Genomic DNA, 22,034 nt, shown 5'->3' with positions numbered 1-22,034 from the left:
CTGCCCCCAGGAGAGACAAGGCGGCAGGGGAAGAGCCAGAATCCATAGGTGAGCGCGGAAAACACACACAGGACAAGGAGTCCTGCTCCTGGGCTAATCACAGAGACTGCCTTTGAATGGAAGTTTCTGGAGCTGCACATTGTCCTTGTGGGGCAGGAATGGACTAGCAGGGAGCACCTTTGCCAGGGTGCAGGCAGAGTGTGGCCTGGGCTGTCCAGCCTCAAGGGCTCAGCAGGCCTGGCACCAAAGTGGGGGAGGCCGGAGGGGCCCAGAGGATCCCCACTTCCCTCCTCCCTCTGCCTTCCAAAGGGCTGGTTCTGGTTCTGGAGGGTGATCTGGAGTTGTGTGGGGGCCCTTTTGTGATTTGCAAAGGGAGGGGGGCCCCAGGCAAACACATCCACCAACACACACAGCCTGGACACCCACATCCCCAACCAGATCTTGGGGCTTTGTGCAGAGTTGGTGCTCAATAAATGGTTATTGACGGTGACTGAATCCCCTCACCCTGCTCCAACCTCCCCTCACTGTGGCACATCCCCTGCACTCACACTCAGTCCACGTAGCTTCCCCTAACCCACACTAACCTGCCTGCTCCCCCAACACACACACTCGATTTATTTTTAAATTTTTATTGATTTTAGAGAGGAAGAGAGAGAGAGAGAGAGAGAGAGAGAGAGAGAAACATCGATTTGTTGTTCCATTTATTTATACATTCATTGGTTGGTTCTTGTATATGTCCTGACCGGGGATCGAACCCACAACTTTGGCACATCGGGATGACGCTTTAACCAGCTGAGCTTGAAGCCCCGGCCAGGGCTGAACAACACACGTTAAAGCCACTCACCCCCACCCCCACGCCTCCACACTGCACCAGGCCAGGGTTCACGCACACTGCCCCACCCAGCATCCCGCTCACCCCAGGCCTGCGCCCACCAGTTCCAACCGCTGGTCTCTCAAGACTCCACGGGGTGGAATGCATTGGACCTGGAAACATGGGCAGCCAAAGAGCAAGCGTCTAGTGCCACCTAGTGGTCCCTGGAGGAGGGCACGGGGGTAACAGGAGGAAATCCCACTGCATCCAAGCCCGCCTGGCACCTGGTCTCCAGGCTGGACAGAGGTCTCTGGCAACCACCAGGCGGAGAGGGGATGTGAGGAGGTGGCTGGCTGACGGGCAAACAGAGGCCGCTCTCCTCTTGGCGGAGCTAAGAACACAGTTCAGTTCAGGAACCAGAGGGGCCGCCCCTCCTCTAGCCCCAGATGCTCAGAGGCCAGGCCCCAACGCGTGCCTGTGAGGGCCAGGTGGGGGCGAGCCGGGTGGTGGGCCTATTACATGATTCTGGGCCCACACCCTCCAAGTCTAAGTTCAAAAAATAAATCATCGCAAGGGCTGGGGAGGAGAGGAGCCAGCAGGGAGGGAGCAGAGTCCCCACGAGGGCAGACTCGCTCCCGGACCCTCAGTCCACCTTCGATTCCTTCAGCAGGTACAGGCTGTCCTCTTCCAGGAAGCTGTGAGCAGAGGAAGGAGCCACTGAAGCCCCGGCCCGAGGGCGCCCCCTGGTGGCGGGGCGGGGTGAGTGCAGGCAGACCGCAGGGGGCGAAGCAGCAGAGAACTGTCTCCCCTGAGAGCCCTGAGGAAGGGCATGGGGAAGGCGAGCCCTGGGCAGCGGGCACTCACCTGAAAAAGAGGACGTGGACGGGGATGGTGCTAATGTGCCAGATGGCGTGGGCATCCAGGACCCAGAAGAGGGGCGGGAAGTCCAGCAGCTCGAGCAGGGACAGCCCCTGCAGCAGCAGGACCACCGCCATGCACTTGCGCACGTGAGGCAGCTGCTGCCGGTTCCACCAGCACCAGGCCAGCCACCACACCACGTTCACCAGGCCTGGGGGAGGGGGAGAGGCTCAGGCCCTGGACCTCCTCCACCCCCCACCTCCCGCTCCCCCAGCCTCCCCGCCCAGTCTCCCCTCTTCTACCCCAAATCTTCTCCCTTCCCCCACCCAAGGCTCTCTTAGAACCTCCTTCTCTAGGAACAGCACCAACTCCTCCCCCCACGCCAGCAGCTCTGCAGCTGTCCCGCCCCCGGGGCCCCGGCCCTGCCTCACCAATGGCCACGTTGGCCGCCAGGTTGTAGCCATAGTCAAAGCGGACGAGGCTCAGGTAGGAGACGTGCGCCGTCAGCATGAGCAGCAGGAGGGCCCGAAAGGCACTGGCCACAGTTGGGCGCTGCAGCCCCACAGTCCTGCCCACCATCCAGAGCTGCTCAGATGGAGGGTGGCCCGTCCCCAGTGGCATTCCCGGAGGCATCGCCTCACCCCAACATCAGTACCTGGAAGCCACTGCCCGCCTCCCCCACCAACAGGCCAGCTGGGCAGGCCTCCCACCCTCCCCGGGGCCTGGGCCCGCAGCCATGGTGGGCTCACCTGACACAGCACAGGTAGATGGAGTGCAGGATGACGGTGGAGGCACAGAAGTAGTCCATTTTCTGAGGACAGGGAGAGCTGGATGAGGGCCCGGTGGGAGGGGAGCAGGAGATGGACAAGGCTTCCTGGGGGGGGGGGGGGGCAGGGCCCAGAGAGGACCCACCGGGGATTGGGACAAGGAGGGGTGGCCGAGGCCCCGCCTATGGTCAGTGGGGTTGCTGTCTCCTGCTGCTCCTGCCTCTTGCCGTTTCACTTCTGAAGGTAACAGATTGAACGGTGTGTGCATATAACACAACGTTAAAACACTGCTCAGCAGAGAAGCTTCAGTGGCGTTGGTGGAGGGCGCCTGCCTCGATGCCAGAGCATCAGAGCGTGCCCCGGAGTCCAGAGGCAGTCGGAGCCCCAGCTGTGGGCTCCGCGCCCCTTTGCTGCTGGGCGACCCAGGCCACGTGATCTCGCCTTTCCAAGGCTCAGCTGCCTCATCAGTTAAGAAGAGCCAAGCCCTGGCTGGTTTGGCTCAGTGGGTAGAGCGTAGGCCTGTGGACTGAAGGATCCCGGGTTCGATTCCGGTCAAGGGCACATGCCCGCCCGGGGGCTCAATCCCCAGTGGGGCGCGTGTAGGAGGCAGCCAATCAATGAGTCTCTCTCATCATTGATGTTTCTATCTCTCTCTCTCCCTCTCCCTTCCTCACTGAAATCAATAAAAATATCAATTGTGAACGAGTGAGACACGTGATGCTGGGCTGATGTTGTGGCGTTCACTGTGACGTTCGCTGCGCCCACTATCGGTGGGGTATCTGAAGCTGGCTCGTAGCCCGAATTTTAGCTCGCAACTCAAAGCAAAAAATCGGCCGAGAGACGGCTCGTATCTCGAAAAACTCGTTAGTCGGGACACTCGTAAGTCAAGGCCCCACTGTATATATTTTTTAAAAAGAGCCAATAATCATCACACCTACCTCACAAGGGCTGAGTGAGGCTCCCGAGCCCTAACAGGTTAACAATGCCGGGCACAGAGCAGGGCTCCCTGGGCAGAGTCAGCAGGAAAACTAAGCCGGCTCCGCCCCACCCCTCTGGGCGCAGAGAGGGAGCAGGAGGGGTGCTCACCTCTGTGAGGTCCGTGTCCTTGGTGTGGAAGACTGTGGACCAGAACCAAGCATTGAGGGAGACCTGAGGAGGGAGGGGCTGGTGAGTGTGGCACCCCAAGGAGGGAGAGACCCCCCGCATAAAATTTCCAGGTCCCCAGCTCACACCTGTCTCACTTTGGGGAAGGGGCTCTTCAGAGCAGAGCAATGTGCTTCCCCTTGCTCCCGGAGCCCACCAAACAGATCTGTGCCCCTCCCCTCCCACCGGCCCAGCTCCCTCCGGCCCGGCTTCCCACCTGAACCCCCCAAGGGAGTGGGGGTTTGAAGCCGCCACAGGTTTCTGGCTTGGCCTGGGAACCAGTTCTGGCCAAGTCAAATTCCCTGGTTACTCAATCCTAAGACAACAGCCCTGGGGGGGCCTCGCCTCCTTCCCCAACTGGCAGGTGAAGACAGCCCCACCTGGGCCAGAGGAGCCAGTGACCTCAGCCTCTGGGGGCGGGAATGAAGTGGGTGGGGTGAGGGGCTCGAGCCAGCGTGGGGTGTGTCTGGAGCCAGCAAGCAAGAGAGGGAGATGAAGCAGATCCCACTGGGGCCAAGTGTGAGGAGGAGGAGGAGGAGGAGGAGGCTCCGCCACCCGAGCCCAGCTTCCTCCTGGCTGGGCCGGCCCAACCCGCTGGACCAGTGGCTGCTGCTCCGCGTTCTGGGAGAAGCGAGGAGCAGGGCTGGAGAGGCCGTGGTGGTCAAGGGCCCAGGGGAGCCGCTGATGCCTTCTTCCTGGAAATTAACTGCTGGGAGAAAGTACACATCGTCTGTCGAATGAGCCCTAGATCACTCACGTGGGCCTGGTGCTGGCACCTCTGTTAGGGACCGCTGTATCCATGCAGAGGCCCACATAACTGAAAGAAGGGTGGGCTGGGGCCAACATACATTCTTGGACTGGGCGGAAGGGCTGGGAAATCAGTGACAAGCAGTCAAAGGAAGCAGCAGCCAGCCGGGACACCCTGGAGGCAGGGAGGGATACGCTAGGGTGGGACAACCCTGCCAGAGATGGGCAAAGGCGGGAGCGGCTCACGTGGGTCCAGGACACCAGGAAAACTGGCCAGGCAGGGGGTCGAGGGAGCAGGCTGAGAAGCCACTCTCCATCAGGCACTGCAGGGGGAGCTCAGACAGGAGGATGAGTCCCCTCCTGCAGGCCCCAGGCGGCTTCTGAGAGAACGGGAAGGACAATGGCGAGGGGCCCGCAGGGCTCTCCTTGCTCCTGCACCAGCCTGTCTGGCCTGGGTCCTGGGCTGAATCTCGCTGTTTATGCTCCTCAAGTCCTGGGACAGATGAGGCTGCCCGTGCTCCTTCCTCCCTTCCCAGCCCTGATGGCAGGTGGTTATTCTACGTGCGGTTATTTCCTGTTCTATCCCTCGTGCTGCCCCTTCCCCAGAGATAGTAATGGAGGCATGATCTGGAGGCTAGAAACGGGACAGAATAGGGTGGCTTCTTGGATGCTGCTCCCACAAAGTGTGATGCTCACAGTCAGCTTGGGGAGAGGAGCAGGCCCAGGGCTGGAGACCCAGGTGATCACGTGGGCCAGGTCTCCGAGGCAGGCCTGGAACAGGGACATCCTTGGGGAGAATGGCCCTGGAGCCAGTGTGAGAGGGAGGTGGGGGGGAAGGCAGAAGGGACTGGAAGCCAGCCAGGCCTCCTTGTAATCCGGCAGGAAGGGGGAGGTGACAAAAGACTGAGCTAAGTGGCGGTTGGAACACTGAGAGCAGGGGAGGGGCGGGTTGCACAAGGCCAGGGCTGAGCTGTAGGGCACAGGGGTGGGGGCTGCTTGGTCTCCTGTTCAACTGCCTCTGCACCCCTGAAAAGTCCCCTCTCCACTGCGTAGTGTCCCATTCTGGGGAGCTCCTCTTCAGGAAAGATAGTGTCATTAAGAATATAGGCCCTGAGGCCAGACAGCCAGGGTTCAAATTCCAGCTCTGCATTCCCTCTGTGTCTTTGGACAGGCTATTTAGCCTTGCTGGGCCTCAGTTTGCTCATCTGTAAAATGGGAATGGTAACAGTGTTGATAAGGATTTAAGGAGTAACACAGGTGCAGTGTACAGCCCAGTGTGCAGGACAGGGCACAACATGAGGTGTTGTTTCTCCCCACCTTGATGACTAGCATGAGACCCTCACACCTCTCCACAGACCCGAGAGGCCAAGTCTGCCTCCCGCTCTCCCTATAGGTCAAGAAAGTCTAGGTGGAGAAGAGGCGGTCTCCCCACAGCTGCCCAGGCCCATCCCACAGTTCCAGGCTGGGGACAGAATGTCGGAGCCTTTACAAGAGATAGGCCCTTGGTTCAAGTTCTGACTTAGCCCCTAAATAGCAAATGGCTTCTTTGTGCCTCAGTTGCCTCACCTACAAAACAGGGCTAATAACAGTACTCACTGCCTGAGGGTCCTGAGGATGGTGTCTGCGAAATGCCTGGCACAGAGAAGCCACTCAATAAACGGCTGCTGTGACTTGTGGCCTGGTATACAGTAGGTGCCACATAAATGTCAGTTTCCTTCATCGTCCAGCAAGCTGACCCCCCACCATTTCCCTTTACCTGACCCCATCCTCCTCTTCCTTAAGGGTCCCAATGTACCAGGTCAGACCCCGGGTCTCTGATCCCAGAACACAGACGCCTCAGCCATGGGAAGAGCCCCCGTCTCCTGGCTCCTGAGCTCCTATCCCACCAGGAGGCACTGAAGGACACCAGTTCCCTTCACTCAGTTTGTAATCAAGACTCAAGTGAAGTGGACAGAGGGACGAATGCAGAAGGAAGGGAAAGCCCCCCAGATGCAAGTGTCCCGCTGTTCCTGGACTCCTTAGCCAAGCTCGAGTAGAATAGGGAGGCAGATGGGGTGACTGGCCAATCAGACCGGCCAGGAGGAGGATGGGCTGGCCCAGCAGGCGCCAAGAACTTCTTGTAAACACGGAGGGAAGGGGGAGGCCAGGGGCCGGGTGCCAGTGAGGGTGGAAATGAAGGGGACAGGGAAGGCTGGGTGGAGGGAGAGCGGGAGACTGTTTCGGTCTGTTGGAAAATAAGAAAATTGAGACAAAAATATCCCAGCCATGAAACCGGTTGAATGCCAAGTGAGCCAGATCTGTCAGGAATTCGACCCCTGTGCTAAGCCCCAGTGCTTGGGCTGTCACTGACACCGTGGTGGTGGGGACAAGTGGGTCTTTAAATAGCTCGGTGTCTCAGAAGTGGGGGAGGCAGAATGTTAAATATGACGCCTGCTGCCAGCCTGCCCCTTGCCCCCGCCCCCTCCCAGGCCATGGTGTCTCACCCCCTGCCTCACGCAGGGCAAGCCTGCCCCAGCTCACTCCTGAGAGAGATGGGGGAAGAGGTGGATGGAGAGGGGAGGAGGTGGGCGTTTCATACCATCCAAAAGGATGGTTTGACTTCCTGCCATTGCCGGTTTCACCGGCTCTTGTCTGATTGCTGGGAAGTCCTTCCTGAAGTCTAACCCTCATCCTGCTGCAGCCTCCACCCATCTCCAGCTCTTCTTGAAGTTTCCTCAGCAGAAGAGCACAGTCAGCCCCCAGCTCCACAAATCGCCCTGCAGGTGGGCCTTCCTGGGACCCCTCTCTCACCCCTACCCCTGAGGTCCTTTCCTTTCGGGATGAAGGGGCAAGGAACTGGGTTGGCCTCTGAGCTTTGGCAGGCAGCAGGGGCTCCCAGTGCCATCAAGTCAAAGGTCCATGGTATGCAGAGCTCTGAGGGGCTCCCCCAAAGCCTGCCGCTGCCCAGCAGAGCTCAGACCTAAACCTCAACAATTCATTAGTCCTGCTGGGAGCAGGGTCTCCTCATTTCCCAAAGGAAAAGATTAAGGCACCCCCCCCGCCCCCGCAACATCTAACCTGGAGCAGGTGAGGGGCCTTCCTACCCCACCCCAACAGAAATCAGGAGCCCCACTGCTCAGAGGACCCAGCCCAGGACAAAGTCCACTGCCACACCCTCCGTACAGGCAGGATCCCTCCCTCCTGCAAACACAGGACGAAAGATCAAGCGTAAAATCCAAACTGGACCATTAAAGGGAGCGCGGATGCTGATGCTCTGTTCCTCAAGGACTACCGATGGCCTGAGGGGAGTCCCTGCCCCAGAACAGTGTTCTGTAGGGCGTCCTAAGACACAGGCCCCAAGGGTCTGCCTCTCCCCACCTTACAGCTCCTCTCTGTCCCCGAGGGCCCTCAGATGCTCCTGGGAAGTGTGACACCCCAGCAAGAAGGAAGCGGAGGGGCAGATGACAGTGGAATGAAAGCTCCGAGAATCAGGGAGCTGCAGACAGGAATCCTGAAATGACCGCAAGGCATGAAGACTAGCTGAGACCCTCTGAGGTCACGGTTCGATTCCAGTCACATGCCCAGGTGGCTTCTCCGTCCCCAGTGTGGGGCGTGCAGGAGGCAGCCGATCCATGATTCTCTCTCATCATTGATGTTTCTATCTCTTTCCCTTTCCCCTCCTCTCTGAAAACAATAAAAATATATTAAAATCCACTAGCCCCCTGCATTCACTTCTGCCCCCTCCAACCTGTTTTCTATACAGCAGCCAAGATTAGTTTTCCAGATAATATATTCATGAAACTCCTTCTCTCTGATCCTCATGGCTTCCTGATGCTTTGCAAGTCAAGATCTGAAGTGCCCTAAGGCAGCAGTCGCCAACCTTTCGGATCTCACGGACTACCGGTGGCCCGCGGACCACCGGTTGGCGACCGCTGCGCCCAGTGTGCCCCAGGCACCTCATGGGCTGGCTCCGTCCACGGCCCATCTGCTCACCAGGCTCACACCCCACTTCCTGGCTCCCTGCAAGGCAGGCCTCCTGGCCGTTTAGGTCCTCATATAACCTGAGCTCTCTCCTGCCTGTGCACATTCCGAGTCTTCTCCATAGACAATGACTTCTATTTTCCCTGAACTCACCTAATTAACATTCACTTACCATTCTGATCTTTCCTTGCATGCCCCTTCTTCAGGGAAGCCTTCCCTGATTGTCCCATACGGATCTAGTCCCCTGTCACATGCCCCTACACCACCTCTCTTCCACCGAACTTTTATATTCAGTTGTGGGATTGGTGCCAGAGGGCAGGGAACCATCTGTTTTTTATACATGTTTGGATCTCCAGCACCTAACATAGTGAGTGGCACACAGTAGGGACTCAATATGTGAAGGATTGGCTGCTTTTATGTCAGGAAGGTGAGTGAGTGGAGACTGTTTCCCTGAGGCTTACACAGGCAGCTCTGACCAGTCACACTGTGAAGCTCAGAGCCTCCTCCGGATACTCAGATGGAACGTATTTCAGCCCCCCCCCCCCCCCCCCCCGGGTGCTCTAAGATCAGGCTGGGAGCTAGAGGGAGTGCTGTGGCTGCCACTGCTTCCCGGCCGGGGCGAGGGTTGCGATTGCTTCAAGTTCTCCAGAGGGGCCCCTGGAAAGCCCCGTGGCTTCCTACCACCATCTCCCTTCTCTGTTTGTCAGCTGCCCTATTGGTGCTTTTAGTGGCTTCCTCCTGTAGGCAAGAACGATGTTTCTGTACTCTCACCTTCCTTCCCAAATAGCCTGGCCTAGGACTCCGCTAGAAAGGCAAGGCCTGACTCAGCACCTCCCCTTTGTCTTCCCAGGCCTGGCCACCCCTCAACTGCAACTGTGGTCCTGGAAAACACAGGGGGAGCTTGGTGGGTGGAAGCCCTAGAGGGGGAGAGTGGGGATCTCAGAGTTTCTCTTTCCTGGATGAGGGTGTAAAGCAAGAATCCTGCCAGGGTACCTACCCAGGCGAAGGCCATGCAGGTGGGGTACATAGGAGAGGAGGCTGGCACGAAGGTGCGGTAGCGACAGAGCATCACCAGGCTGGCCAGCCCATTCAGGAAAGAGGCCACAGCAGAAGCTGGCTCTTGGAAGAACAGGAACCGGGAGAAGGGCCACTGAAAAAAGGAACACATGGGGCGGGGGGCGGCTGAGGGGCAAGCAACCCCCAGCTGGCCCAACCTAGCTTTGACTTGCTGCATCGATAGTTCCTCAGCTCTGGGCCTGGCCAAAGCCTCAGGTTCAGTCCCGTTGAGTCAGTCAGCTCCCTCCCAGTCCCTGGCTGAGGGTCACCCCTCCATCCTGGCCAGCACTCAGCACTGTAAGCCCGGTCACTGGGAAGACTGGGTGGGCCAGTACAGATGACTCAGTATGGCGTGATAGAACCAGCACAGTCCTGCCATCTAGAAGACAGTGGTCCTAATCCTCCTCTACCTCTGACCGCGGCCCTCTGAGCCACAGCTTACTCTGTGACAAACCGGGGAGAATAATTCTTGCCAACAACAGACTGGAACAAGACCATTATCGGATCATGCCTGGCCGGTGTAGCTCCGTGGTTGAGCGCCAACTTATGAGGAGGTCACGTGCCTGGGTTGTGGGCTGGACCCCCAGTAGGGGACATGCAGGAGGCAGCCGATTGCTGATTCTCTCTCATCATTGATGTATGTATTTTTTAATTTTTATTGTCTAAAGTGTTACATATGTCTCCTTTTCCCCCAATTGACCCCCTCCATCATCATTGATATTTCTCTCTCTCTCCTTTCCTCTCTGAAATCAATAAAAAATATATTTTAAACATATCATTATCATATCAAAAGGCACCAGCAGACTGTTCCTCCCTAGGCAATCGGAGGGGTATTGTTATCTTAATCCAGGCTCCTACTGAAGGAGCAACAGAGGAGATGCTGGGGTAGGTGAGGGAATTTGTCCTTGCAGCAAGGTAGGCATCCAACAACTCTAAGAAGCCCAGTGCCACTCTCTGAGGAGACCCTAGATCTTATTCCAAATCTAGAGGCAGGACACAGTGGTCCCATCTGATTCTCATATGAAAACCAGTATATTCTGAGAAGAACAGGCACCTGTACCAAATCCAGATTACCCCACCCTTCAGACTGTGCAGTCCAACTTGGAGGAGGGGGGGCATATTACTCCCACCACACTACCACCATCTACCTTCCCCGACCCTCCAACTCACCTTGCCATGGAACTGAGGCACTTTGTGACCTTCCTGGAGGTAGAGGCCAACGGTAACCCACATACACTCATACTTACAGTCGTCCTGACAGGTCCAGCCTGAAACAGATAAATTGGCCGGGGTGAACTACCCAGTATGGGAGGCACAGAGAGAGCTTGAATAGGGCCTACACTTGAATGCAGGCCAACAGGATCTGCAGGTTGAAGAGAACTAGAAGAAATCTCAGAACTCCAGGTTCCCGCTTGGATGGATAGGGGATGGGTCATATACATGAGGAAAGGGGCATGTGTGCGCTCCGGGGGGTGGAGGGGTATAGGGAGCAAACAGAGATGGTTCTTCTCCTTTCTCTCAAGACGAGGATCTTGGCATCTGATGGACTCGTCTATGGATTCCTGGGCTTATGCTTGCCTTTCCTGAACTCAGGGTTTGTGCTCACTCACCAGGGAGGAACACTTGCCATCTTAACTCCCTCCTATAAAAGCAAAGCCCAAATTCTTCAGTCTGACTTTTAAGGCCCCAAGTTGTCTTTCCAGCTTTATTGCCCAATACTCCTTTTTATGCATCCTGCTCCCTGAGTAAACTAAGCCTCTGGATGGGCCTTCATCTGCCCAGAGCCTCCCTCTCTGTGTCCCCTGTCTAGATGGGAAAGGGATAGTAAAGAGAACGAACTTGTCGTTAAACGGGCCAGAACTGGACACGCTACATACCACTTACTGGCTGTGTGACTTTGGGCAGGCGCTTAACCTCTCTGAGCTCCCTATCTGTAAAATCGGAATCCACCTCAAAGGGTTGTTAAATGGACTATTTTGACACCTGTCACACAGAAGGTGCCCACGATGGCCACAGGTCCAAATGCAATGTATCCCTCGGGAAGCCCTTCCTTCTCGAGATGTTCTAAGATGATCGCTGCCCCCAAACCCTCAACGCTAGAAAGGAATCCTTCCTCCCCTGTATGGTCCTGTTGCTGAATCTAAAGATCCTTTATGGCTCGAGTCATCCTGCACCTTGCACTTGAGAAACTCGTCCCCATGGGGATTGTGAGCATCGAAGGGCAGGACCCTGGTTTGATTTCAGTGTCATTCCAGGGCCCTGGACTCTGGACTATTAAATAAGTACCCGTTTGACTGAATAAATATAAAGTAAATGAGAGTTTCTGGGAAAACAGAACTGAATGATGAGCCTCTCGTTATCCTGGGGCTCCACTCACACTCACAACGAGTCCTGGGTAGGGAATTAAGGCTCAGACGTTGCAGAGGGGTAGGGGGATGAGAGAGAGGCGGGGCCAAGGCGAGGGGCGTGGCTCACGGGGCGGGGCTTACCTGCTAGGCTCATGTAGATTGGCTGGCGGGAGCGGAAGTGCTTCAGCGCGTCCCCTGAGCAGTTCCGTTCCTCGCAGCGCAGCACGCAGTCGCGGTACACCGGCTCGCGGTCGCCCTGGGAGCCGCTGGCGAGCGTGGCCACTCCGGCTAGCAGCACCAGCCGCGCGGCCCGCCCGGCCATCCTTCCCCTTGGCCCTCCGCCGGCGGAGGAGCTCGGGAGCCTTCACATCCGGAGTAACCGGAAGTACTTTGATTTTCTTCGTTTCTCCGCTGACGTCTACTTGGTTTAAAAACAAAGTACCCGGATTTCCGTGGGCGTCCGCCCCGCCCCTTGTTTTACTCTCATCTCCATATAAAGAGGCGGCTGGGTGAAGGGAAGGAGGATGCCAGGTGGATTAAGGCGCAAAGTAAAGGGGTCCTTTATCTACATCCGTCTTTGTCCCCCCCCCCCCCCCCCCCCCCGTCTCTGTTTGAGGGCGGGCTATGTCTCTGCACCAGCCTTGCTGGGCTTCACTTCCTCTGCCCCCCGACCTGTGCTCTCCCGCGCCCTCTCCTCCGGCACCGGCACCAGCACCAGCGCCGGCGCTGGTTGAAGACCATCTGTCGCTTCAGCAGCCTCTGGACGACTCTCCCCGCCTCTCCCTCTCCCTCCCGTCCGCGCTCCGTTTCCAATCATTCAGATCTGACCGTGTCACTTGCCTTCCAGGGATGCCTTCCTGGCTCCCAGGTGCCGCAGGATAAAACACCCCCCGGCCCTGCCCGCTGGGCCCCTGCCCACTGGTCTCCGTCACTCCCCTGCCCCAGACCCACCTCCAAGGGCCGCGCCGCTCCAGCCGCCTGGCTTCGTCTGGTCTGTTTCCGTCTGATTCTCACTCCCTCTCATCCTCCTGCTCCCAGTTTAAGCGCCACTGCGGAGGGCGGTACCACGTGGAGGGCGATGTGCCGCACAGGGGCCCGTTTTCCCCAGGCCGGCGTTAAGAACGAGTTGTTGGTTTGTTTTTAAATGAATGAGCGCTGTAATTAAACGTAAGACTTCGGGGGCCACTCCAGGGTTGTCAACTCGCCAGCACGATTCAGACAGAGCACACTGAAAGCAGGAGAGGTGCACGATTTCAAGGGAGATTAACGAGGAGCACCTTTAGGAATAGGACACTTGCCTTAGCATTGCCCCGTCCTGCACTGCCACCAACGCACACTCACACACACACTCACACACACACTCACACACTCATCCATCTCAGTGAAGCTGGAAGCCTCCCAGTTAAAAGGTGCATGATGTGTGTGTGAATGACTGACTTTCCTCCTCTCCTCCCCTCTTCACCCTACCCCTACTCAACGTTTTCTTTTTATCTTGGGAGGTGAATGAGCAGGAAGTGCCATTGGATTGCGTTCACTTACACATTAAGCAAACATTTCCTGAGCCTTACCTCCCGCACAAGCCAGGCGCAGCATTCATACTGTATTTGTATAGTGTCCCCTGGAGCTGAGCACCGTAGGCACTGATTGGGCAGCTGAAATCAACATAACAACCCCTCAGCCCTTCCAGGAGCTGATCGGAAACAACCAGGGGCCAACGCTACTTTGCATCTGCTAGACTAGTCGTTTTCCTTTTTATTTATTTATTAAGGTATTACCTATGTGTCCTTATCTCCCTTTTATAACACATTATTTCATTCTGTCCTTACTGTAACTCTGGAATGAATGTTTGTATGAGGAAATACAGGCTTAAAGAGGGCGAAATCCTCACAAAGCAGGGTTCTCTCTTTGAGAGAACTCCAAATTAACTAAAAGGGTTTTTATTTATTTATTTTTAATATATTTTTGTTGATCTCATAGAGGAAAGGAGAAGGAGGGGGGAAAGAAACATCAGTGATGATAGAGAATCATTGATTGGCTGCCTCCTGCACGCCCCACACTGGGGATGAACCATCATCTGATTCATAGGTTGATGATGCTCAACCACTGAGCCATCCAGGCCAGGCACTATAAGGTTGTTTGTTTTTTTTTAATTTATTGATTTTTTACAGAGAGGAAGGGAGAGGGATAGAGAATTAGAAACATCAATGAGAGAGAAACATCGATCAGCTGCCTCCTGCACACTCCCCACTGGGGATGTGCCCGCAACCAAGGTACATGCCCTTGACCGGAATCGAACCTGGGACCCCTGAGTCCGCAGGCCAATGCTCTATCCACTGAGCCAAACCGGCCAGGGCTAAACTGCTTTTTTTGCAAACCAGGTTCCTCATTCCAAACCTTGGGATGTAATCAATACCTTTGTGATCTTTGCCTATATAAGTCTGGTTTTGCGGCCATCTTATTACTATGAGATTTGGGGAATGGCCCCTCATAGTCCCGGATTGCAATAAATGTGACTCTTTAATTCGACTTCTTGAGGCGTCCTGCTGTGATTCGCGGGGTACATTACAGCACTTCTCATGGTCAGAGAAGGGAGACAGGCAATAAGCAAGTATCAAACAAAAGACTAAGATGATGTCACTGCTAGTGTAAGAGCCCATCGGTGTGATCACCATACAGGAGACTTTAGCACTGTCAGGCTATCAATTACACATCACCCTTAAACCAGCAACTTTTCTCCTAGGTATATCTACACAAGTGCAAAATGGTGTAAGTATGAAGCTATTCATGGCAACGTTGTTGGTTACTTTCAATAGGAAAGGAAACAACTAAATGTATGCTGATAGGGAATGGATTACATTGATTGAGAGAGATCCATTCAGTTACAGTGGAATACTGGACAAAAATGAATAGGAATGGGGCAGATTCGTAAGGCACTGACATGGAAAAATATTCCTATTCTTGGTAAGTATGAAAAGCGAGATGAAAATGGTATGTGTGTGTGTGTGTGTGTGTGTCTATACATGCTACCTCATGTGAAGAAAAATAAGAGTATATGGTCTTTGTTATTTTAGAGAATATATCTAGAAAGACATACAAGAAAGTGGAAATAGTTGTTGCACCTGGACAGGAGTGAAACTGGGTTACAAGGAAGTGAGGGACACTTTTTATTTTTATACCTTTTAAATTTTGTACCATTTGTATATATCATCAATTAAAAAGAAAGAAAAATGTTTTGTTGTTGTTTTTAATCCTCACCCGAAGATATTTTCCCATTGATTTTTAGAGAGTGGAAGAGAGAGGGAAAGACAGAAATATCAATGTGAGAGAAATACATCAATTGGTTGCCTCCTGCATGCGCCGGATCAGGGCCAGGCCGGGAGGGGCCTGTAACCAAACCGAGGTACAAGGTACATACCCTTGACCAGAATCAAACCTGGGATCCTCTGTCTACAGGCCAGTGCTCTATCCACTGAGCCAAACTGGCTAGGGTAGGAAAAAAATGTTTTAAAAAAGTGTATATGGTCACAAGTGTCGAGTTATATCATTGGATAATGTAATAGTGAGAGAGAGAAAGTAAGGGGGTGGGGTGGCCGGAGAGACTACCTTGAGTGGTCAGAGAAAGCCTTTTTGAGAAAGTAACAGTTTGAACCGAAACCTGCAGGACCAGAAAGAACCGGCTCTGCAAACACCTCAGGGCAGATTGTTCTAGGCTCAGTGGACAGGGAGTGCGAAGGCCCTAAGGCAGGAACAAACTTAGCATCTTTGAAAAACAAAAAAGAAGGTCAAGGTGAAAGGCTTAGGGGAAGGGAAGCCATTGGGAGGTGTGTTAGCCCTGGAGTGAAGTAAATGATCTGATTTTTATTTAAAACATTTACTTTCACTGTTGAGGGGAAGAAGGAGGGGTGGGGCCTAGGGATTGAAAGGGGAGGAGAGCAGCACTGGGAGATCAAAGGCGAGTGCTTCCTTCAAGGACAACTGATGGGCTTAGCCTAGCTGGTGGTGGCCCTGGGAAAAGGGTAACGGGGAGGGAAAATCGTAGACGGAAGAGAAATGGGTCGATCTTCGATCTTAAAGAATGATTGGCTGCAAAGGGCAAGGAAAAAGAGAAAAAAAACAAACAAACAATGGCCGAAACCGGTTTGGCTCAGTGGATAGAACGTCGGCCTGCGGACTGAAAGGTCCCAGGTTCGATTCCAGTCAAGGGCATGTACCTGGGTTGCGGGCACATCCCCAGTGGGAGATGTGCAGGAGGCAGCTGATCGATGTTTCTAACTCTCTATCTCTCTCCCTTCCTCTCTGTAAAAAATAAAATATATTTAAAAAAATAAAACAGTATGGGTTCAGTGAATAAAATTCTTTGAAACTAGAATTGTCCCCCCCCCTAAATCAGGTCATCATGATTGCCATAGTTTTATGCTTCTAGAAGCTTCTTAGCGTTGGGGTGAGGGAAATTTTTCCCTGACTCTTTTAGTACTTGTGACTGGTGAGATAATTCAAAAGACATACAGCATGACCCCTGGCCAGGCAGCTCAGTTGGTTAGAACATCATTCCAATACACCAAGGTTTTGGGTTCAATTCCCAGTCAGGACACAGACAGAAATCAACCAATGCATGCATAAATATGTGGAACAAGGAATTGATGTCCCTCCCTCCCTCCCTCTCTTCCTCTCTCTTTCTCTAAAATCAATAAATTTTTTAAAAGATATACAGCATATTAACAAGAAAAAAAGTCAAGTTTTAATATGTGCTCACAGGGAATTCACATAAGCATGAAAATTCCAAAGACGACGGACAAAATGAGGTATACATGTGATTTGGGGCCAAAGAAGGGAAGGTAGGCAATTCATAAACAAAAAAAAACCGAGCAAACATTTGGTAAACACATTCTCGCAGGGCTACCTACAAGCAATGGGACAAGGGTAATCTAGCAAACGGATTTTTGCTGGGGTGCCCCCCTGCCTGCCACACACCAGTCATATGTGCTGAGGTGACTAAGCTGAGGTTGCGTTGCTAAGCAGGATCTTCTGTCTGCGTCTCTGTAGGCAGGTGAGGGGAAGGTAACACAACAACAACTGCCAGGGTGGCGCATTCTGGGGAGACTTGTTCCGGCCCCCAGACAAGTCTCCTCTTCCTCAAATCCAAAGCAAGCAAATCCTCACAGCCCCAGTGCTATTTCCGGCAGAAGCGGGGTGAGCTCCGGGTTCTGAAGGGCTAAATGGAGCAGGAAGAACCAGTGCTTGTGAAGTAAAGAATTTGAAATTTGGCAGAGGGATGGTTCACTAGGGCTTTAAGGGATCAGCATGGGGGTCTGAAGGGGTCACTGCTCCCTACTCCAAATCGTGAGACTCTGTGACCAGAAGCCATTCAATCAAACTCTCGTATTTCAGACGACAAAGGGAAGCCTGTGCAAGGCCACGCAGCCCAGTGACACTTTCCGGAAAGAGCTCCAGCCGCGGTTTGTTGTTGTTGTTAATCTCCCCCCCGAGGATATTTTCCCATTGATTTTTAGAGAAAGTGGAAGGGATGGGGAGAGACACACAGAGAGAAACATCTGCAACCCAATCATGTTCCCTTGACCAGGAATTGAACCTGCAACCCTTGCCCTAACCGATTTGGCTCAGTGGATAGAGCGTCGGCCTGCGGGCTGAAGGGTTCCAGGTTCAATTCCAGTCAAGGGCGTGTACCTTGGTTGCAGGCACATCCCCAGTAGCGGGTGTGCAGCTGATCAATGTTTCTCTCTCATTAATGTTTCTAACTCTCTATCCCTCTACCTTCCTCTCTGTAAAAAATCAATAAAATGTATTTTAAAAAATAAATATTTCATTAGATGAATCAAGTTAAACTTAAAAAAACAACAACAAACAAACGACCCTTTGGGTGCATGGGCTGATGCTCTACCACTGAGGCACTCCACCCAGAGCTGCCCCGGTGCATGTTAAGTGGCAGCACAAACACACTACAACACAGGAGATAGGAACACACCCGCTGACAGCCTGTATGCACAGGCCAGGACGGAAGGCACGTGTCCTTTATGTACATGCACTAAAGCCAGGTGAGGCTGAGAGAACAGAGGTTTTGCTGTTGTTGTTAATCCTCACCTGAGGATATTTTCCCCATTGATTTTTAGACACAGTGGAAGGAAGTGAGGGAGTGGGGAGAGAGAAGCATCGATGTGAGAGAGACACATTGATTGGTTGCCTCCTGCCCCACTGAACGGGATTGAATTTGCAATCCAGGTATGTGCCCTTGACTGGGAATCGAACCCATGACCCTTCGGTGTGAGGGCTGACACTCTAACCATGTAGCCATACCGGCCGGGGCCCAGAGAGATTTTTGTCTTGGCAAAACAACCTAGGGAGAGAGAAAGGCCTTGGGCCTGCACCCCGAGATGGGGGTGAGAGGGACTGAGGGAGGCGGTCAGCATGCCCAGGGTCAGCGTGTCTGACGTGCTCCTTTTTAACCTCGGGACTGGGGTTAACCTTCCAGTGGTTAGGTTGCAAGTATTCTTAAAAGGCCACCTTTTGGAAGTTCAAATAGATTTTCTGACCAAAACCTTCCAAATCACTCTCCAGTGGCCCCAGGGAGGCCTGGCGCCCACTTTCTGCAGGCCGTGCCCCAGTAACCAACTCATACAGACGCTCCCCCAGCAATCCCAGATCCGAGGCCCTGTGGGGTAGGCCCCAGTTTGTGGCCTGGACCTCGGACTGTGAACTGTGAACCGTCTCCTCCCTTTTTCTGTTTGTTTTCAATCCTCTGACCCAGGCTGGCAGGTGAGGAAGGCAGAGGGAGGAGACTCTGGTGCCAACACGCGGCGCATGCGCGTGCGCACACACACATACACACACACACACAGCCACACACACACACACAGCCACACACACACACACACAGCCACACGCACACACACACACACACAGCCACACGCACACACACAGCCACATGCACACACACACACAGCCACACGCACGCACACACACACACACAGCCACACGCACACACACACACAGCCACACGCACACACACACACACAGCCACACACACACACACACACAGCCACACACACACACACAGCCACACGCACACACACACAGCCACACGCACACACACACACAGCCACACGCGCACACACACACACACAGCCACACACACACACACACACAGCCACACGCACACACACAGCCACACGCACACACACACACAGCCACACGCACGCACACACACACACACAGCCACACGCACACACACACACAGCCACACACAGCCACACACACAGCCACACACACACACAGCCACACGCACACACACACAGCCACACACACACACAGCCACACGCACACACACACACACACAGAGCCACACACACACACACACAGCCACACACAACAGAGTCTCCTGAGGCCCCTAGTCTCAGTGGCTGGTCAATGATTGATTGGCATTTCACAGGCTGCTGGTTCCAGACCCCAGTCTGTTGATCCTGGAGGTCACCTTCCCTAAGCCAGAGCCCCCTCCTGCCTCTGCAGTGCCAGTGGTCACCTCCGCTGCTCAGAGGCCAGGAACCTGTCGCCCAAAGACCCTCTCGTGCAGATCGCACGCATCTGTCCTCTGGCCCTTGGTTGGCTCGCCTCTGCCCTGTTGTCTTCCTCCCCGGGCCCTTACCGGACCCTGCTGGCAAACTCTCAGGCTCCTCTAGCAACCACATTGGTCCCCCCACTCCCACCCTCCCCCAGTGCCCTCCCCTCCCAGCCTTTGTCCCTCAGACATCCTCTTTCCTTGGCTCTCCTGCCAGGCCCTGCTGGAGGGGCCGTGGAGGGGAGAAGCGAATCGGCAGCGCCCACCCCTGCCCCCCTTCCTCGCCTCTTGTCAAACACCAGACAAGGTTTTTTCCCCTTCCTTCCCAGCTCTGAATGGGCTCATTCTCTCTGGGAGCCTGGGCCCTTGTTGAGCCTCCTCCCCAGAGCCTGAGTTCAGACCGCTGCTCCTCCCTATCCCACTCCCGCCCGCTGGCTCCGCCCCCCTTGGCAGCCCACTCGGACTGACCATTGTCTCCAGTTGGGGTTTCCTTCAGGGATCTGGGATGCAGAGAGGGTGGGCTTGGCTGAGCTGGGCAGGAGAGGGGGCTGGGACCGGTAGTTCGTTTCCAGGATTTCTTGGAGGGCCCTCCTCTGGATCCCCTGTGGGGGCACGGGGTGAAGGTGGGTTCGTGGTACCCTTCATTCTGGCTCTGGAGTGGAATGGATGAAGCCACAGCCTCATTCATGCCTCAGTTCCCATTGTCTGGGAACCTGAGGTTTCCTCTTCTGCAAGACGAGACAGGTAACACCTGCCTCCTCTGGCTTTAGCACAGAGTAGGGGGCTCAGTGAAGCTGTCACAGCAGCTTTCCCGGCTGGACCAGCCCTCCCTTGGTCGGCAAACTGCAGCTCGCGAGCTACATGCAGCTCTTCGGCCCCTTGAGTGTGGCTCTTCCTAAGCCTTAGGAGCACCCTAATTAAGTTAATAACAATGTACCTACCTATATAGTTTAAGTTTTAAAAAAATTGACTCTCAAAAGAAATTTCAATTGTTGTACTGTTGATATTTGGCTCTGTTGACTAATGAGTTTGCTGACCACTGTCCTAACTCAATGTCAGGGGGGCTGGGGGACCCTAACACCCTGATGGTCTCTTGAAGGCCAAATGCACACAAGCCCACGTTCAAGCTGTCCAGTGAGTGGCCAGCAAGTGACTCCTGGAGCCAGGTCACTGTCTCCTCACCCCGAGGGCCTGAGAGGCACCTTGCCCAGGTCCTGGGCTCTGTGATGGGGTGAGGGTGAGGGGGTGATTTTGCTGGCTGTTCCACTTCTTCCGCATTAGCCATGAGAGGGTCCTGAACAAATTGGTTAACTCGTTTGACCTGTTTCTTGGACCCTCACCCTCTCTAACTCTTAACTTGAACCCTGGAGAAAAGAGGGGTTTTGATGTCCACCCCGAAGGGCAGCGGTGTCTCCACACACACCAGGATTTCTCGAATGTTTCTGAGTCTTATTCAAGGAATAAATCCACTGGACCTCATCCCCGGGACACACATACCTTTCCACCCTTACCCTTCCTGCATGTGATATTCATGAATCTTTTTGATTCCACTCTATTTCTGTTTTTAAATTTTTATTTATTGATTTTTGAGAGAGAGAGAGAGAGAGAGAGAGAGAGGAAGGAAGAAACACTGAACTGTTGTTCCACCCATCAGTGTGCCCACCCATGGTTGACTCCTGCATGTGCCCTGACCGGGGATCGAACCCCCAACCCTGGTGCATCAGGACAATGCTCCAACCAACTGAGCTACCGGGCCAGGGCATTCTGTTCTATTTCTTAAGCAAACAAACAAACAAAAATTGTCTAAATGATCTAAATTGGACTCATGACTGACCTTCTAGAACAGGGGTGGGCAAACTTTTTGACTCGAGGGCCACAATGGGTTCTTAAACTGGACCGGAGGGCCGGAACAAAAGCATGGATGGAGTGTTTGTGTGAACTAATGTAAATTCAAAGCAAACATCATTACATAAAAGGGTACGGTCTTTTTTTTCAATAGTTTTATTCTTTTCAAACGGGCCCGGGCCGTAGTTTGCCCACGGCTGTCCTAGAACCTGGCCTCTAGTTTGACTATCACTGGTTAGAGCTGGAGCATGCGTCAATTTTTGTATTCATAACTTTTGTATTCCTTTTCCTAAAAAGAAGCTCCCAAATTTCATAACTTTCAGGCCCCACAAAACCTGGATCTGCAGCCGTATACACTAACTCTGCGACCATTTATTGAGAAATTACTATGGGCAAGTACTGTGCCGAATGCTTCAGTAATATTATCCTTCAACCCGCAGCACAGATGCTATTTCACAAGTGAGCAAACAGACTAAGAGAGGTTCAGCCACTTGCCTGAGGTCACTCAGCTAACCTGTGGTGGAGTGGAAATTTGAACCCAGGTCTTTCTGGCCCCAGAGCACCCTATTCTCCATGCCCCCTATTGTGAAAGTGCCGGCCTGTCACCACGCTAGGGAATATGGAGGCAGATTAAGAAAGGCTACTGTCCAGCCCTGTCTGGTTCGCTCCATCGTCCAGATATGCCCAGGTTCCAGGTTTAATCCCCACTCAGGGACATGCAAGGATCAACCAATGAATGCATAAGTAACTGGGACAGCAAATCGATGTCTCTCTCTCTTTCTCCCTCTCTCTCTGTTTTCCTCTCTCTCTCTTTCTCAAATCAATCAACGTTTTTGTAAAGAAGAAATACTAGCCCTAGCCTGTTTTGCTCAGTGGATAGAGCGTCAGCCCCCGTTGCAGGCTCGTCCCAGCCCAGGCCCTGATCAGGG

General features: G+C 53.9%; 1 protein-coding gene across 7 annotated transcripts; it reads right to left on the bottom strand.

Annotated features, from left to right (window-relative positions):
* Positions 1-684: 684 nt before the first annotated feature.
* Positions 685-12,955, bottom strand: PGAP3 (post-GPI attachment to proteins phospholipase 3). Of its 7 annotated transcripts, XM_036340646.1 has the most exons (9): positions 12,642-12,910; positions 11,832-12,108; positions 10,513-10,610; positions 9,284-9,436; positions 3,523-3,585; positions 2,419-2,480; positions 2,101-2,237; positions 1,676-1,880; positions 685-1,506 (listed from the first exon to the last, which is right to left on the bottom strand). In XM_036340646.1, the coding sequence occupies exons 2-9, from the start codon at positions 12,010-12,012 to the stop codon at positions 1,455-1,457; spliced, it is 951 nt and encodes a 316-aa protein (XP_036196539.1). In that variant the 5' UTR covers positions 12,013-12,108; positions 12,642-12,910; the 3' UTR covers positions 685-1,454. The 7 variants fall into 7 exon arrangements, 6 of the variants coding, with proteins under 6 accessions (XP_036196539.1, XP_036196541.1, XP_036196540.1 ...); XM_036340648.1 differs by lacking the exon at positions 2,101-2,237 and having other exon boundaries at positions 12,642-12,929; XM_036340647.1 differs by lacking the exon at positions 9,284-9,436 and having other exon boundaries at positions 12,642-12,928.
* Between the last annotated feature and the right edge of the window lie 9,079 nt (positions 12,956-22,034).

The sequence above is a fragment of the Myotis myotis genome, unplaced genomic scaffold, assembly GCF_014108235.1.
Source record: "Myotis myotis isolate mMyoMyo1 unplaced genomic scaffold, mMyoMyo1.p scaffold_m19_p_17, whole genome shotgun sequence".
In the NCBI taxonomy this organism is placed as follows: Eukaryota; Metazoa; Chordata; class Mammalia; order Chiroptera; family Vespertilionidae; genus Myotis; species Myotis myotis.
This window is presented reverse-complemented; position numbering and strand designations above follow the sequence as displayed.

Bases quoted from the DNA above. Each gene is read 5' to 3' on its own strand.
- PGAP3 (XM_036340646.1), bottom strand. From the start codon at position 12,012: ATGGCCGGGCGGGCCGCGCGGCTGGTGCTGCTAGCCGGAGTGGCCACG. The intron at 2,238-2,418 runs GTGAGCCCACCA...GATGGTGGGCAG, and splicing joins ATCTACCTGTGCTGTGTCAG to GACTGTGGGGCTGCAGCGCC. The intron at 1,881-2,100 runs GTGAGGCAGGGC...CCCCTCCCCCAG, and splicing joins GGCGGCCAACGTGGCCATTG to GCCTGGTGAACGTGGTGTGG.